Raw genomic sequence first — 17,956 nt, forward strand, 5'->3', positions numbered from 1 at the left:
CTGCTTGTAAAATTGAACACAAATGTGCAAAAAAAAGAGCAGAGATCTAGCAGAACTCTCTAATGTGCAACCGAGAGCATTTCAGAGGAAACAAATATAGTTCATGCTGTGTTAACCCCCCCCCCCCAAAAATAGGATCCTACTCTCAGATTTACTCATGAGACTTTAATTGCACATATTTTTTTTCTTACTGCCTGAAAATGTAACTGCTGGACGCAAGTTGAATTATAATAAATTAAATTAAACTAGTACATAAACGGCTGTCTCTTCAAATTTGCTTTTCAAAGAGCACAGGAAATGTTTACGTTTTTTGGCAATTAAATGGAGCGCCGGGGCCTCCGAGGGTGAGCGCTCTCTGCCTGAGTGACTTGCTGAACATGACAAGTTGATGCACGTTCTGTTTTTGGCAGGAAAGCTGGAAGAATCAAAAGGTGAAACTGAAGGAGGAGGGAGATAACAAGGCTACACCAGGAAACAAAACAGGGAAGTCATTTGCAGAACTGTGTGAATTTGTGGTTTTACAAGTGAAACGTTTTTTTCTACACATTGCGTGTCATTACTTTCTGTATGCACATGCGTTAAATAAATAATACAATCATTATAGTTAAAAGACCAGATAAGATGGAACTTTATTGATTCCGAAATGAGAAAATTTGTGTGTAAAAACAGCTTCATGCATGTGCACACATATGATTACACAGAACCTCTGACAAAACTACAGACATCAACGACAAGACTTGCAAAGGGGAGTGAGATTAGAAAACAACACATTGACACAACTCTGTCAAACGTGTTAAAATGCACGTCTGCAATTACAATATTTACTGAATGGAATAGATGTGAAGAACCTTGCTGCGTGCATGTTAGATTTCACAAACTGCAATGAAGACGTGTGTCTTATACTTTAACAGCACCAGAGTCAAGTTTAGCGACAATAATGTCCTCAACTGTCATGGTCACTGATTTCCAATGTTCAACATTCTCTGTGTTGTCACTCCAACATGCACAGGCGGTTGACCAGAGGCAAAACTGATGATAATTGTTAATTTCCCATCTGGTATTATACACTAGAAGATTCCATGTTTGGATGTCTACAGTTTGAAACAAAACCTTTACTTCATGGCCAGCTTTTACTCGAACTGATTTTTTTTTTAATAATAGCAGAGAGAATTTTTTTTTTTTTTTTAGTTTTTCTGCAAACAACGTTGGCAGTTCCTGCTGGCCAAATTAAAGAATGCAGTTTTTTTTTTTTTTTCGTACTTCCGTGTTGACCTCTTTTTTTTTGGAAACCGGAAGCGCCGTCCATCTTTTTATCCAGTCATAGAGCGCAGCTAACAACAACAAGAACAAACTTGGGAGTACTATTCTTTTCTATTCTACTTCTACTAGCAGGATGACGCTCTTCCTCCATGCTGACGTCCTTTTCCCTCAGATGTCAATCATCCTCGCCCACAAACCCCGCCCCCCCCCTTACGGAAACGTCCAACACGTGACCATGTCTGTGGCAGCCAGGCAGGCGGGCAGAACTGCTGCTGGCTGGAGGGACGAGCGGAACGCCGACGGGTCCTAAAACCCTCCGAACCAGATGCCGCTGGAGTGTCGGGGAGGAAACCAGTCGCTCCATTCAGGTAAAGGTTATGTACTTTGTTGTAGTTGTGATTTTTTTTTTTTTTCTCCCAAAAAAAGACCAAAAAACAACAACACGCTGCTCTCTGCTGGGGCTCCAGCGAGGCGAGGCTCCGGCGGTGACGGTGCCGCTGTCAGCGCTCTCGGAGCCGGACTGACTTTGCTGCCGCCGCCGCCGCCGCTGTACTGCTGCTGCTGTTGCTGCTTGTTGCTGCTTGTTGTCTTGTCGAGAGTTTGAACCCTGGCCGACCAGTCGGAGGGGGCAACGGGGTTTGTGTTTATTGCACAAGACAGACACTAACACCGGTGGTTGAAAGATTAAATAAATAATCGTAAAAAAGAAAATCATAGTGGATTTGATGAAAAGAAAAGTACCGCTGGCGGTGTTACGACACTCGCTGAAGTTTAACTCAGTTGATGTCATGTCGTGGTGTGAAAAGCGCTTAATTTTCTAGTTACTTGCTCTTTACCAGTCGTACTTTGATTTCCTTGGGCCATTTCTGACACATCCGGCTTAGTTGTAATCGGTTTCCCGGAAGAGGAATTGTGGAAAAGTGGTGCGAAGACGTGAAATCGTCCAGTGTGTGTGTGTGTGTGTGTGTGTGTGTGTGTGTGTGTGTGCTGGGGTTTGAACCGCCGCTGCCGCAGCTCTGGGTGTCAACTTGTGGCTTCATCAAGTGTAAACACCAGAGAGCAGCACCAGCAGCCAATCACAGCTCAGCTTCAGCAGAAACTCAAGACCATTTTCTCAGGTTGTGTGTTTGTGTGTATGTTTGTGTACGATACCTTTGTCGTCAGGGTGCAAAATGTGCTGCGTGAAACACAAACATAAGTGAACACGGGCCCAACAAAGGCAGCGTGGAGGTCGCTGGTTCAATTCCCTGTGGGCTGGGCTTTCTCTTTTGGCCCCGCCCACTGTAACCCCGAGTGCAAGAGAAGCCTTGAAAGACAACAGATGGATGGAATTGTAGTGCGGTCCAGGTCGTGACTGATGAGAACTGTGTGCGTTAATCCACCTCTCCATCCTGGTTCTACCAACACTGGTCCTCGCTGGAGCCAATCCCTGCCGTCTTTGGGGGTGAGGGCAGAGTTACAACCTGGACAATAAATCGGCAGGTCACCACAGACTAACGACCATCCATCCATCCATCCAGCCAGCCATCCATCCATCCAGCCATCCATTTGCATTTGCACCTCCGGACTGCTCACATGCATGTGATTGGAAGTCCTGGAGAACCTGCCGTTCAGCTGTTGGGAAAACTCTGAAGAACCTGAACCTGAAACCGGGTTCAGGTTCAGGTTCAGGTTCTAACCAGCAGGCTGCTGTTTGTTCTGTTGCACACAGAACAGCCACTGCTGCACGACACAAATCAGTGTCATCTGTCTTTGCGAGTGTGGCATTAGATGAAGGGGAACACATATTTTATTGATTAGATACATACATATAGTTATTTTGTACACTACAGTTGACTTGCTTGTGTTGAAGCTTCAACTCAGGTCTTTTTTTTTTTTAACGCCTTTTCCACACTCGCAGACGGCAGGAAGAAAAATAGAAAAAGAAAAAGGAAACTCAGCTGCTCATTATTGCTGCAAAAGTTTCCTCCCAACTTTCCCTTTGGCCGCCAAAGTCAAAGCTGCAAATTGGCTGATAAGCTCGGCTTCGCAGTAGCGGCGGCGCTGCTTTACTTCCACTCTGCTGAGACTCCTTTAATTCAGAGGCAAGCGGAAACTATTCCCTCAGCAGCGTCAGGAGCTCCAGAGGTGCACGCTCATAAACTCCCCGCAGGCCCCACAGGATCAAGGTCACTGCCGCACTCTCAGCCAGGGGAATTAAAAATGAAGAGAAGGAAAAAAGAAAGCCGGGTCTGCCGAGAGCAGGGCCCTGATTGGAAGACATGCAAATTGATGCTGAACAATTTGCCTTTTTTTTTCGTTTTTTTTTCAGTTGTTTAAAATATGTGGAAAATATTGCACTGATCTTGGAGGGCTAGGTTTATTGCAAGTGTGTTTTCTAGTGAATGGGCGGCATCTTAGTATATCTGTCTGTCGACTCCTCCGCTAAATTAGATAGCATGCACACACACATTTTTAGAATATTACAAAGTGAAAATAAAACGAGGAATTCACATCAGATTTTAACTGGAGCAAAAACACTTTCACTTCACTTTTATTCAACAAAAAAACAACAAAACAAAACTAAACATCACAGCCACTTCTTCTTGCCTTTCGTCTCCCTAAGTGGAAGCCCGAGTTGCAGTTTTAGCTCTGCATCTCCAGATAAATTTAGCCAGTGAGTTATTTCTGTAAATAAAGCAGTGATGAAAGAGATTTAAAAAAAAAAAAGAAAGAAAAGAAAATGTTCCGTATTGCTCCCCCATCTTATCTATGTGTTTCCTTTTAAGCAGTTGGTAAAGCTGTTCACAACTTTTTGACCGGCAATATTTCAAAACGGCCTCTTCATCACCAGCGGCCTCACGCTAGCAGTCGCGCTGAAACTGCCTCTGAATTAAAACACCAAGGTCAGCTAAAAGATTTGAGACGTTTCACCTTTTTTTCTCCCCTCATTGGACCTCTTGCCGCTCAACTTAGTAAAAGGAAGGAAGTTGGACAGTGGCCAACCGGCTGTGGGGGTGGGGTGGGGGGGTAGAGACGCAGTAAAAGTAGACAAGAGGAAGATTCAAAGCAGTACACGGGATACTGAGCCTTTAATGGGCGGCTATACAGAAGCTCTCAGCCTCGACTGATGTGATTTAAGGCTTGATGAATCCTTGTGTCGATCTTTGTGGTCACCAAATGAGTTCATGGCTGCCAATGGCTCTCCCGGATTCTTCTACCCCCCCTTTTGTGCCGGGCCGCTCCGATGATGCAGCCCCCCGTTTTAGCTCCTTTGTGCTCTGCCAGCACCGTGTCCTGACTTCGAACCCGCCGCGCTCGCGAGCGTGCTGGAGGGGCCGGCGCTCTGGGAACGACGCGCTTGTTTGTGGACATGTTGTGGATGTCATGCTAATGGACACTAATTGAGTCTATTAATGGCTCGGTAATTTTTTGGGTAAGAGCTGGGTGACGGGGGGGGGGGGAGCCTGCGGTGCACAGGCACGCTCGGAACCAGCGGGACTGTGCAAACTTGGTCAAACTGCGGGAAAGCAAAGCAAAGCAAAGCGAAGCGGTTGCAGCGACTCTTCCTCCACCTCCTGCTCCTCCTCCGGCCGTCGTTGTCGTTTTGAAGCGCTTGAAAAAGGTCCAGCGTGTCATATTTGGCTTGATTCATGATTAACACCTTAATATACTGCCCATAAATACATTCATAAATGTGTGTAATCGCAGCACAATAAGAGTGGTTGTGCTCCCGATTTGGCCGCCATCTTGCGCCGCCGTATTTGTAAGGAAGCCTGGTGTGGACAATCTTGTCCGCATGACGTTGCGTTTTGTATTTAGGGTGACTGCCAGCCCCCCAGACTCCACTCATTTCAATGAAGTTTCTGGTGACATCACTCTTTTCTGCTGATTTTCTGGCCTTTATTATTTTTTTGAAATGACTAAAAGACCATCAGCGAAAAATCTACAATAGAAAGATTTGCTATGTATCGCGTTTCAGGTCACAGTCGTCCTGTCAGCCGTTTTAAAGGCCTTTATTTTTGTATTGCGGTCTATGGGGGAAACCTATGGGATTTGTTTTGCTGCAGTACCTCGAGTGGCCACTGGGAAGAATCGGCACGCTGCCATATTGCCAGTCCGGTATCCAGTTATTATAATACATCCATGGTGACTGCTCGCATCTTCAAATAAACCAATGAGGAAGGTGGACGAGGTATCCAGGTTTGTGTGCGCAGGCCACCGTAATACATTGGCTAGCCCAGGAGGGGATGGGAGAGCGAAAGAGCGCTGCAATCTGAACTGTAACCACTTGGTGTCGCTGTTTCCTCTTCAAAATCTCCAAATATTACACACTTTTTTATCGCTGCTCTGGGAAAAGTTGGATACATCCAGACAATTTTTCAGGGATAAATCCGCAAGTCCCACACGCACGACAATTTATTTCATCCTCTAAAACTGTCCGGCCACATAAAAAAAGCGTCTGACTCGTCGACCGCAACAGGCTGCGTGTGTATGAAAATGTGACTCCTAATTGATATTTACGCTGCGAATCGTCCGGCTGGCTTGTAATCAGCGCCACGCCGGGATCAAGGGTTCGACGTCAAACTCTGTGCTTTTCCTCGTGTGTGTGTGTGTGTGTGTGTGTGTGTGTGTGTGTGTGTGTGTGTGTGTGTGTGTGTGTGTGTGTGTGTGTGTGTGTGTGTGTGTGTGTGTGTGTGTGAGCTCAGAGTTTGCCGTCACTGCGTGAAAGCAAAAAAAACAAAACAATCCCAGTGTGTTTGTTTGCACGGTGGCTTGATCATGTGAAGGCGAGACTCCCACAGACACACGCACACGCACACGCACACGCACACGCACACACACACACACACACACACACACACACACACACACACTGCCGTGGCTCCAAGAAGAGCAGGCACAAACTTAACGCAACCTGGCGACAGATTGAAGGATTAAAAAGTGTTTGACGTGTGATGATTAAAGTATTATGTGTGGGAGCCTCGGACAGAAGGAGGAGGAGGTGGAGAAGCTGCTGATAATCGCTGGACCTGGAAGCCCACCACTTCCTGCTTTGAATCTTTTTTTCTCCTCCATTCCCGTTTATAGCCTGGGTTTGTGTACGCAGACCTCGTGCATTTGTATTTAAAGTTTATTCTCAAATGATGTCTATATTATCCATCTACTCCTCGTGCGTTTCTCTTTGTTTTTTTTTCACAGCCTCTGCAGGATGTTTTAATTTTTCTTTCACAAATCACAAAACGTAGTTTGGCTGAAAACGAGAGATGGAAGAAAAGCACAGCGTTTAAAAGACTGGAGGCATCAGAGAAAGTCTTCCACCAACGGATGCACATGCAACAGGGAAAAATGCTCTGCAATAAACTGCAGTCCCCCACACCCTGCATCGCTGAGTGCAAGAGAGGAGGTGATGGAAGATGGATGGATGGATGGATGGACAGATCGCTGACCGCGGTGCTGAGACCTAATGCAGTGTGACTGACATCTCCGCTGCCAGCTCTCAGTTGTTGTGCCGTTTCAGCCGTTACACACACACACACACACACACACACTGCGCACACAAAAAAGTCCAAAATGGCTCCACTTTTATTAAGGCGAATCAAAATAAAGCAAAATGTAACATTTGGTAGTAAAGGATGAGAATTGGAGGAAATCCTGGTTTGAATCACCAAATGGAAAATAGATGTTTTGTGATGTTTTGGTTGTGGTCCAAATGGTTTTTAACCATCTGGTATCAAAAAAACAAAAGTTTTTCTCTAACGGTATCGGAATCAAGGTATCAAAATTTGCTTTGTGTCTGAAAACGTTGAACAGTACCCAGCCCTCATTTTGCTTCTTTGCCAACTATTTTGAACCATTTAAAAAAAAAAAACTTTGCTTCATGAAATTAAAAAACAAACTCACTTGGAATAAGGGGTCAGGGTGTCACTCTGGGTGTCACCAACAGAGCGTAAAACGGCAGCAGCTGGATTCTTTTCCGTTATTATCGTGTTATTATTACAGTGTTGGCTGAGTCTCCACTGGTCTGGATCAAAATCCCCAGTCTGTCCGGTCCGAGATAATAAATCAATCAATCAACCAATCCCAAACATTCTAAACCAGTATTGCATGATGCCCCCCTGCCCCCCTCCCCCCCTCCCCCACCACCACCACCCAGCCTTTCATTGTTTTTCATACATAAAGTTTTAGCAGCGCGGCAATCAGCAGGGAAAACTGGCAGCGCCGCTAATTCTGCACACCTGCTGAATAATTTATAGTCAATTAGCGCTGAGAGGCTGAAGCTGTCTTCATGCCGCCGCTGCATTTCCACTGATTCATTCATTGAGCCGTGCAGGGGCGGGGGCGGGGGCGGGGGCGTCTTTGTTGTTGTTTACCGCTCGCTGCCAGGCCGCACGTTATTTCTTTTTATTTACGCTGTTGCGATCGCCACGTGTCCATGCGTCCATTAAAGGGGGTTGCGACAGCCGGGCCGTCGTTCGCTCCGGCTGAGTTTAGCCTCTTTGCCTTCTTTTGTTTTTGCTTAACAACAGTAATGAGTGTGACACAAGGAACCATTTTCAGTCCCATGAAATCGCAAAGTAAGTGGAGTCACACGGAAAGGCATATTGATCACACCGCGCCTCGCTGTCAGCTGACGGCTGCACTGCGTGGGCGAGTCGCCTCTTTCGCACTTTCTGCCACTTTTATTAAAGATGTTTCTGAGGTCCCTCGTGTTTTTTTCCCTTGTGTTTGTTCACGTTATCAAGTGATACTGAATCCTCAGAGTCCCTAATGTTGCTGATGTCATCACGTGCCATTCTTCTTTAGTCATCCTTATACACTAGCAGTCAAAAGTTGTTGTTGTTGTTTTTTTTTTTTTTTAAATCTTTACAACTTTGTACACTGCAGATAGATACTGAAGACATCAAATATATGAGCGAGACAGGTGTCATTATTCAGCAAAGACGTGTTTGTGTTTGAGTTGTTTGACGCTTTTATTGTCTCCAACATGATTCCATGTGTGTTCATACGTAGTTTTGATGCCTTCAGTGAGGCGCTGCAATGTCAACAGTCACGAGAATGAAAGAAAAGACATTGAATTCGCAGGGGGTGTCCACACTCTTGCCTGCTAGTATATAATATATGATTTATTTCTGTATCTTGCAGTCTGGCTGCTTGGTTCAGAGGCTCCTGAAGCCGCCTCCATTCACCTGTGATCTCTGCGTGATGAAGACCTGAGCAGCGGACGTCCGTCCCTCCTCCTCCTCCTCTTCCGCCTGCCAACAGAGCCTTTGGTGGTGATGACAACAGACCCCACGCTGACACTGCAACAATGACCTCCCACAGTCGATCTGGTAAGCGGTTAAAAACTCTGTCCTCCTGCGTGGCTGTGCTCTTTGGGTGGAAGAGGCGTGTTGCAGATACTGAAGTCACTGAAATCCAACATTGCGCCGTTTAATACGTTGCCTTTCAGGGGCAGACAGCAGTTCAGTGCTCAAAGTTTGCTCAGCCTGCTAGCAATGTACAAAAGCAGGCTGGATTTGCAAGCACTCCAACCACTTCCTGTCTTTTGATGGCTGATAATTATTGCAACCTGACTAACCCTAACCCAGCAATTTTACACTTTGAAGTCGTTTTCTTTTTTTTTTTAACTCAACCAACGCGCCGTCTCGTTTAAAGATAGAAATATAATATTGTTGAAGAATGCTAAATTTATGTTTCCTGATTTTTTTTCTTCCCATTTCCAAACACAAAGAGTATTTGGCTGTAAGTGCAGCAGGACCTTTCATCCGCCGGTCTCTTTTCCCTGAACTTTCCTCTCAGTGTGTTTTTGACGCCGCGTCCAAGCACAGATGACACGATTACGCGCTCAAATTGAATTTGTTAATATTATCTACTCGTAATGCCAATAGAATTTTGCTTTTCTCCCAATAACAAAGTTGTGTAATGTTGAAGTGGGAGCGGTCACATGCTCGCAGAGCTGTTGTAATTATGCAACGTTTGTGGACCTTGTTGGATTGATCCGACAGTGATGACACTCTGGAGTTCTGCTCGGACGCAGCGACTACGCACCGGCTATAATTTGATATCTCCTGGGCAACTTTCCACACGCATGATTTGGACTGTATGACTTTTGGTGCATCATGTGTGACTGTAGATTTTCCCCCTGCAAGCTCCAAAAAAAAAAAAAAAAAAAAGAAAAAGAGGAAAAGAAGTGGATTTGCTGTTGCTGACCTCAAACAGCGGGGGATTCCCCCTGGGGAAGCGGTTTCTTCACTCGCAGCCAACGTGCGGCTCTGGTTTTCTCCACTGCAGAGCCAGAGAGCATGAAAGGCTGATTGTGTCCTCGCCGTCCCATCATGCTCCGGGTGTCTTTGCCGCTTTGAAAGCAGTGACGTTGTGGCGATTGTTGCCGATTCAGAACTCCAACTGCGTTTTTTTTTTTTTTTTGTTGCTCTTGAACTGTGAGCAGGGACCTTGTGTTGTCCCAGCCAGCAGGCTTGACGTCAGAGTGGACGCTCCTGGCCATTCACATCGCAGGGATTTTCTCCTGTTTTCTTAAACACATGGTGTTATGCAAGTGGAAGCTTACAGTCTGGGTTTTTTTCTTCTTTTTTTTTTTCCTCCCTCAAATTTCCGACTATTTAAATCACTTCCATTCTGTGCAGCATCCACATTTTTTTCTTTTTAAATCCGTGCCTCACTCCCCAAACCTCTCACAGAAGTTTATGGTTTTTGGATTAGACCTTTACGAGTGTGCTTGTGAATGTCCTTGGATATTTAATAGGGCCCGTAATGCTCGAGCGGCAAATATTTCACCCCGAGCAAATTGTCGCGTCTTGAATCTTCATTTGCACCATCTCCTCTAGAATCTGAGGTTTTTAGGTGTGTGTGTGTGTGTGTGTGTGTGTGTGTGTGTGTGTGTGTGTGTGTGTGTGTGTGTGTGTGTGTGTGTGTGTGTGTGTGTGTGTGTGTGTGTGTGTGTGTGTGTTGGGGGGGGCGGGGGGTCTGTTCCTCACCCCATTTTGTTTTATCGATAAACAAACAGTCAAACTTCTCCTGAGAATCTGTGTTTATTTTCCCTGGCGGCTCTCTCTAATAGACAGCCAAAGCTTTCACTCTGGAGCTTCACCTCCAGTTTTTGCCGTTTCATTTTCCACCTTTTTTCGCCCTTCCGTCTCCCTTGCGCGAACAAACACCGCCCGCCGAGGCCCCTGATGTTCCGTACAGGACGGAGCACCGTCTCCCGTCCTCGCAGCGGCGTCGGGGAGCGCTGAAGGGCCCTTTTGTCCGGCCGAAACCAACCTGGGTGGCAACGGCTGGCATGTTGACATGCTACTTGGCATTTTGGAACTGGGTTTTTACGGCCTTGGAGCCAGAGCTCACTCACACACACACACACACACACACACACACACACACACACGCACGCACAGACAAACTCTCTCATCCCAGCGACCCCCCCCTCCCCTCCTGTCTGCCCTCCGGAGGCAGCATTTGGTGGCAGGTCCTGGCTGAAGGGGGAATCTTGCGTCAATAAATCGCGTCACGCCTGAAACACAAACAGTCCGATGTGGCCGCTTGCACTTGGAGACTTAGTAAACAGTTTCATGTTATCTCCCTCTTGCCTGCCTGCCTTTTTCTTTTTTTTTTAGCTACTTGGCTGATGTCGAGCTAAAGATTTGTACCGTCTGCTTCCTGGAACTTTGTCGGCAATAGTTGGGGGAACTTTTGGTTCCTTTTGCGGGTTCAAACCTGTCCTGAAGTCTGTGTTTTGTTGCGTGTTGTGTTGATGGGTGCTTCCATCCATCCATCCATCCATCCATCACAGCTCACCCTGCAGGTTGGGTGTCGGTGGTGCTGGAGTGAAGGTGAGCCTCGCAGTGCAGTTTTTCTCCCGACCAGCGCGTGTTACACCGGCCTATTGTTTTTTTTTTTTTGGAATGTCACTGACAAGTTTTCTCTGAAGTTCTTGCGTATTAGCCGAGCTCAGTGGAAGTCGTGTGATTCAATTTAAGTGGGAAGCATTAGCTTTAGAGCTAATCAAGAGTCAGCCGCCGCTGCTGCTGCATGCTTTATTCTCCTGCCACTGAAGTGTGAGCACTTTAAATTCACCCTCTTTTAGCCCTTCCTTCTCCTTCCTCCTCTTCTTCCTCCTCCTCCACCGCCGTTGCTCTCCTCTCGTATCGGCTGCTTTTCCCTCCGCTGCCCTCGCCTGTTTTAATCAGCCGCTGTAATAAGGACTCGCAGTGGGAGCGAGTGGGAAGCCCGTGCCGCTGGATTAGCGGCGAGGGGCTAGTGTCTGGGGCCAGGCCTCTGGAAAGTTGAGCGTAATCTTCAAAAAAAGGGAGCTTAACCCCTGCTGCCCTCCTGCATGGAGACGTGGATTCTCATTTCCAGGGAGCCTCTGAGGAGCAGCAAAGTGCTGCAGTGACTGTCACTCCCGTCCGGTGGAAAGTTTGTGTGAAGAAAAGAAAAAGATGACGTGAAGTCAAAAGAAGGAGGGGAGGGAGTTGGAGGTTTTCACCTTTGCAACCGTTTCATCTTGATTTGGAGCCAGAGGGACAGGACGGGATGATCTGCTGCTGCTGCACTGTTGGCCTCCTCAGCTCTGTGGAAAGATGGACAGGAACGAAGCAGACTAAACAGAAGTCTTTTTTGGAAAAAAAGAAAAATACTCAAACAATAGCAGCTGCTGTGGAGAAATAAGATTACAGCCCTAATTAGCGTCTTCCCTCCACGGCTTATTCCACAATATTCCAGTCCAGGTAATCTCATTGCCAGATGAAGCAAAATGTGCTGTTTAGCTAAAGTTATTATTATGCCTTTTTAATCTGCGTGTTGCCGCTGAGAGCGATGCTCACGGCTGAATTTTGGTTTTATATTAAAGCTGCCAACCAACCTGGAGAGCCGCCTGGCGTCTTTCCGCATGACTGATCTTTTTTTGTGTGTTTCCTTGGCTGATTTGTCGTCTAAACAAGGCCACGTTTGCCTCGTGTTGCTTCTGAGCTCAATTTGCTCAACTCTGTACTTTTTTCTTCCACCTCAGTTGAACATTCATCATCCCCGTAGTGGGAATTTCCTTTCCTAGTGCGAGTGGTCGATGCAAGTGCATGAAAAGTGCAAGGTTTTCGCACATCAACACATGTTCTCCTTTTTAGAGTAACAATGAAATAAAAAACGTTCCCACACAACTCAGCTGGATGTAAATCTGTAGAAAGGTCTGAATGTAAGCTGCGATATTAAAATGAAGATTCGCTCGGATTTTATTTTTTGTTTCCATCTTTGGAGGCAGCTATGAAGTGCTGCTGCAAGGACTCAGGAGAAGCCCAGCTGTCCAGTGTGTAATAAATATGGAGATTAAGGACCGTGGCAGATTAACCCATAAGGGACCACATCTGCTTCCCGGCTCCCGAGTTCAAAAGCTGTGCAAGAGGGGTTGCACCAACGCACTCATATTGTCTTTGGTGCAACACTTAACTCGATATAGAAGGTTGGAGAATCTCCCCTTCCCCATCTGGCTGCTGCTGCTGCTGCTGCTGCTGCTGCTGCTGCTGCTGCTGCTGCTGCTGCTGCTGTGGGTTCATTGGGGGACAGCGGAGGGGAGCAGAAGGCGGGTCAGGTGGCGGCTCTCCTCCCGCGCTAATCCTCCTGCTTTTATCAAGTACAACAAAATCAAAAGTTCCCAGCGGTTACACAATCGGCCGCTGCTGCCGAGAGCTCACTTCACCACGGGGTCTCCCGGGGGCAGAATGAACTTTTCCAGGCACTAATCTTAGGATAAGCCCTGAAACGGAGGCCTTCCAACGCTGGTGCTGCCGCGGTGAGGAGGAGAGAGAGCGAAGCAGGTACAGCAGAAGCACCAGGCACGACGCACTCGGCTCACCTGGCAGATTTTCCCTTGCTCTTCCTGCAGAACCAGAACGGGCCGCCGTCCCGCCCCGATGCTTTCAAAAATAGTGAAGGCAATCGCAGCTGCGCACTGCTGCTAAAACCATAATCTCTCCTGCCCTCGTCATCCTAATAAACGCGACGACAACGTGGAATTGCATCCCCGATGCACTGAAGTCTGCAAGTCGACAGGATGGAGTTCCAACTGGATCTCAACTGTGTCTTCCAGGGACGTTGATCAGAGGAAAAGACACAACTTTGTTTAGAATTAAAAAAAATTCACGTCTTCCCTCCTTGTTCAGCCTCCAGCTCGCTGTGTTTTATTTTTTATTTTTGTCTCAGGATGGTGGTCCCGGTTTGAAGGAGTGTTTTTAATGAGGCGTGACATTTAAATTAATGACACTGAAGGTGAAGGGAAAAAGGTCTCCGACTCTCCGCTAGTAACGAGGAAGAACCAAACTCTTCCCATCTTTCCTCCCTCTCCTGGTTCTGAGGGAGCGCTCGTTTTCTAGAGCGGCGAGCAGCCTGAGTGGCTCAGGGGTTAAAGGCAGACAGACAACTCCAGAAGCAGAGTTTCCCAGCTCTCCCACTCGTACCCAGCTGGGCAAACTGGGATCGTTCAAGCAAACGTATTCTGTTCCAACTGCTGCGGCACGGCTGCAGCTGCTCGGCCCTCCAACCTCACACTCACTCCTGTGGCTGCGCTTGGCAGCTTGCACTGTGTGAATGTGTGTAATTTCACTGACTTTGGTGGAAAAAAAAGAAATGAAGCGATGCTGCTCAAACTGCCGTTTGGATTGTGTTGGAACGTAAAGACAAGCAGCAGCGGCACTAGAACGCAGCCTCAGGCTTGACAGGAAATTACACTTTCAATAAGTGCAGTAGCTGTTCAAGAACTGTTCTGTTGTCTTCATAATCCATGTTTGAGGTCAACGTCTCACTCACCTTATTCTTTTTTTTTTTTTGGAATGGAAATCTATCCGTCTATCTATCTCTATCTATCTGATTGGCCGCTACACCTTGACTGTACCTCCACTCTAACCCTAACCCAATCACAAACGTATTTCTTGGAAAGAACAAGCCAGGATGGGAGTTGTTTGGGCTGACGTCGGTTGACCCTGGCGCAGTGCAGCTAATTCTTGTCGAACTCACCTGTTCCGCTCGGAAATTAAGTTGAAACTAATTGGAAAGTCCGCCGTTGTTGGTCACGGCTGTGGGAACAAACAAAAACAATTGATTATGTTCTCGAAGCTGATTGAGGTTATTACCACCAGCTGCCTGAGGACACACATAAACTCCCTGTTTGCTTCCTGTTGGAACAGTTTTCAGCTGATGAATTTATGAATTCAGCTGCAGGCAGAAACCCAAAGGTGGTGTTCAGTCTTTCAAACTCATCAGCTCATTTGATTCGGGCGGCGTGGTGCCGTTTCACGTTTGGGAAATCTGTCGACAAATTCGCTCGATGTGCCGTCAGTCACGCGGCCTCGTGACTGACTTGTTATCACGTCGTCCCCATCTCGTCTTTAAGTAGCGACAGGAAACAGGATGTGTTGAGGTCCTAAATGGCTCTCAGTCTATATCTGCGAATGCAGATTCTTAAAGCTGATTGGCTCCCAAAAATCTGCGGCGAGTTACCGCGTTGAAACCTGCTGCTCTTCTAATACACACCGACTCGTGGCTTTACCCGCCGTCACCTGAGGTTTCCCCAACAATGCCACGTTTACCACAAACTCAAAGTGACGTGAAGATGAAGCCTCCATAAATATATAAAAGGCCATTAGCAGCGGCGGCGAGCGGCGCTGAGCGACTGTAAACAAGGGTTTGGAGTCGAGGCTCCTCAGGTGCATAAATCTGGGCGGGATCAACGGGTGCGAGTTGCGCTCGTCATCAGTCAAAGTTGGGCCGAAGCGAGAGAGTCGCCGTCCTCCCACATTTGTCATTTTCAAACCTCTCATTCCTCATTTGCATAACATAGCAAGCGCATTACTTTTGTGTTCTGGAGATTTATTTATTTTTTTGTTAGATGAATGAGCTGCTGAGAGTTTGCTGCAGAGCTGCTGCTGCTGCTGCTGAAGAAGAAGAAGAAGAAGGAGAAGAAGAAGAAGAAGAAGAAGAAGAAGAAGAGAGACAGTTCACATTACCAGCAGTTTCCCTCCTCCTCAGTGTATTTAATTGTCTAAATTGATTCTTTCTTTCTTTCTTTTCTGTCTTTCTTTATGACATTAACCCAGCGAGCCGTTCGCACTGTGTTCGCGGCTCACTGAGTCGCCCACCGACTGATTACCCAGCGCTGAACGATCCGTTCTGTTCCGTTCGCCACCGGTTATTGTCAGGCCCCCGACTCCGATTTTTGTCTTTTGTGTCAGCGTCCCATCATGCTTGCTGTCATTATGACACGATTGCAGCCTAATGAGCATCCGTGCAAGGGAAAGTCACACAGCAAGCGTTTTTTTTTTCTCTCTCTCCGTCTCTCGCGGAGACGCAATGGAAGATGCTGACGCATCGTGTCACACACGCAAGCGCTGCTGCCTGCCGTGGGAATGTTTATTTGACCTGACAGGCGTGCATTGTCCCAGGGACGTGTGTGTGGACGGGACAGTTTACCGCAGGCACGCTGGGTGCAGAAAGCAACACTTTGCAGCACCCGCAGCTTGACAGGGACTTTTCAGTGGTGTTTTTTTTTCCCCCTGTTTCGGAGCAAAGTGAACTATTATTGCTCTTCTTTCATGCTGCGTGAACATCTCATCTCATACAGAATCTATTTCTCACAGTGGAGGATTTTTATGGCAGCGTTACTGCTTTGGATGTTGTTTTTTTTTGCATGTTATGAACTTATTAGAGCCGTGGTTTTTTTTTGGTCATATAAATTTGTGAGGTTTCTGGAGGAAATCAAAAAGCTGTATATGCCTTTGGTCAACTAAAAATGAATTGTCAAAGTCATCTGCTAACATACTGACTACTGATAAACGCCTCATTTACCCTCATTTTAAACACACTGAAGTGTTCCTTTAACTGCAAGCCAGGACACAAAGCAGGCAAAGCAACATTTCTTGCCTCGAAACGTTCAAACTTAACCGTGTTGAGTTCAGGATCCTGTAAATCACCTTTTTTTTTTTTAGCCAACGCATTTCATGCATTTTAATATTCACTGATGTTAATAAATTGCATACAGTGCAATGACTGCGTACATAACTATAACTATGAACTAGTCCGCTCATTGATTCTGTGTAAACTTTGAGACTATTTTTAATTGAGCATTGTTTATGATTTAATTTTTTATATATTCATAATACTATTACTATTTTTGAATGCTTGTAAAAATTACAACCAGTTAGTCCCTCTGCAAGTCTGCACATCACATTTATTACGCAAAACATGCCAAACAGTTTTTTTTTACATTGTCAAAGGAAGTGTTACTTGTGTTTTAAGATTTTTGTGTTTTTTCTTTTTCCTCATACCGCCTAAGAACATGAGGTCCGACTGCATGGAGGAAGAGAGAGGTTAAAGTTTTGGGTCTATTTATAGACACTATTAATAGACCCAAATTGTCCTTTCCCCTCAGTGTTTTCCTCCCTCGCAAAGTTATTCACACATTCATTTGGAGAACAGGGGACATTCTGTTTCCAGCACCGATCTAATGGGGCCCGATGCCCCTCCTTTTTTTGTCTGCACCAGACACACAGCAGCCTCATGCCAAGCCGCAAGTAAACAGACCATATCGACAACAAACACCACTCCAACGTACTACCGCCTTCATTCAGCTTTTTCACTTAAATCTCTAATGTACTCGAGTTTCCGTCTGCTATTTTTTTTTTTTTTTTTTTTTTGGTGTGTGGCTAAAGCTGAAAACCTGCAAAAGACAAAAACACCATTCTGGTTTTCCAGCAATATCTCGGTGGCACGGCTATTAAAAAAAAACAAATTAATAATTGTTAAAAACATTCCTTTTTCCCCCCTGTTTGTTTCCACGACCAGGCTAACCTTTTAAGCTCCCGGTAAATGTTATGTTACCAACGGTGGATTAAATCCACAAAGGATCAGAGTCCCCTTACATTAGTCAATGAGGTAAAGACCTGCATTAACGCTGAAACTGATCTAAAAGCAGCACTGGTGGGGATTACAGCCGCCAGATGACGTACGTATCCAGACCTCTGCGGGCACGAGTGATGTCAGCGACTGCGCTAATGCCCTGCGGTCTGCTTTGTTTGGTTCTACATTTCTGTCCATGATTCCATTTAAGAACACAGGCAATAAATAAAACGGTGCGTTGAACCTTAAGTCGCTGGTATTTAATCCACAATAGCGATTGGACACTCCAAATCCCACCGTGCACCTGGATTGGTTACTGTAAAATCCTCCAAAATACTCTGGCGTGGCGTTCACAGCCTCGTTATTATCAGCTTCCATCAGCAGCGCAGCTAGGCAGACTTTTTCTTCAACCTAATTTGTGGAAATAATGCCAATAATGACGCACTATTGTTTCTTTTAACATTTAGAGGTGACGCTTTGCGCTTTGAGTGCCTGAAATGTCTCCTGCTGCACCGTTGTAGGAGCTCTTGTATCAACGGCCAGCTGCGACACCTCTGATTGGCCCCTTACGAGTGTTTGGTTGGACATCATCTCCTCTGTAGTCACTAGAAGGATGTTGGCGATGAGGAGAGATGTCGCTGGTGACTCACCTGGTTGCGTTCGGCAGATAGGAGAGACATTAAAGCCAGTCTGCATACGAAAAGTTGACTTGATCAATACATATACTGTATGTGTATGAATGTCCTGATCTTGTTCAATGAGGAGAGACGAGGACATTCAACCAGTGGCCCTTGATGGTCTTCGCTGGTCACGATCA

The 17,956-nt window shown here is 46.3% G+C and overlaps 1 protein-coding gene across 1 annotated transcript in view; it reads left to right on the forward strand.

The window, feature by feature from the left end:
- The first annotated feature begins 1,456 nt into the window (after nt 1-1,456).
- Nucleotides 1,457-17,956, forward strand: part of hdac4 (histone deacetylase 4) — a 90,327-nt gene continuing 73,827 nt past the window's right edge. The window contains exons 1-2 of the mRNA XM_076048461.1: nt 1,457-1,628; nt 8,386-8,573. Coding sequence (XP_075904576.1) covers nt 8,552-8,573 — 22 coding nt within the window. The 5' untranslated portion in view covers nt 1,457-1,628; nt 8,386-8,551. The remainder of the gene's footprint in view (nt 1,629-8,385; nt 8,574-17,956) is intronic.

This window comes from Nelusetta ayraudi, unplaced genomic scaffold (assembly GCF_046127955.1).
Source record: "Nelusetta ayraudi isolate G7.1 ecotype Tasmania unplaced genomic scaffold, CSIRO-AGI_Nayr_v1 ptg000102l, whole genome shotgun sequence".
In the NCBI taxonomy this organism is placed as follows: domain Eukaryota; kingdom Metazoa; phylum Chordata; class Actinopteri; order Tetraodontiformes; family Monacanthidae; genus Nelusetta; species Nelusetta ayraudi.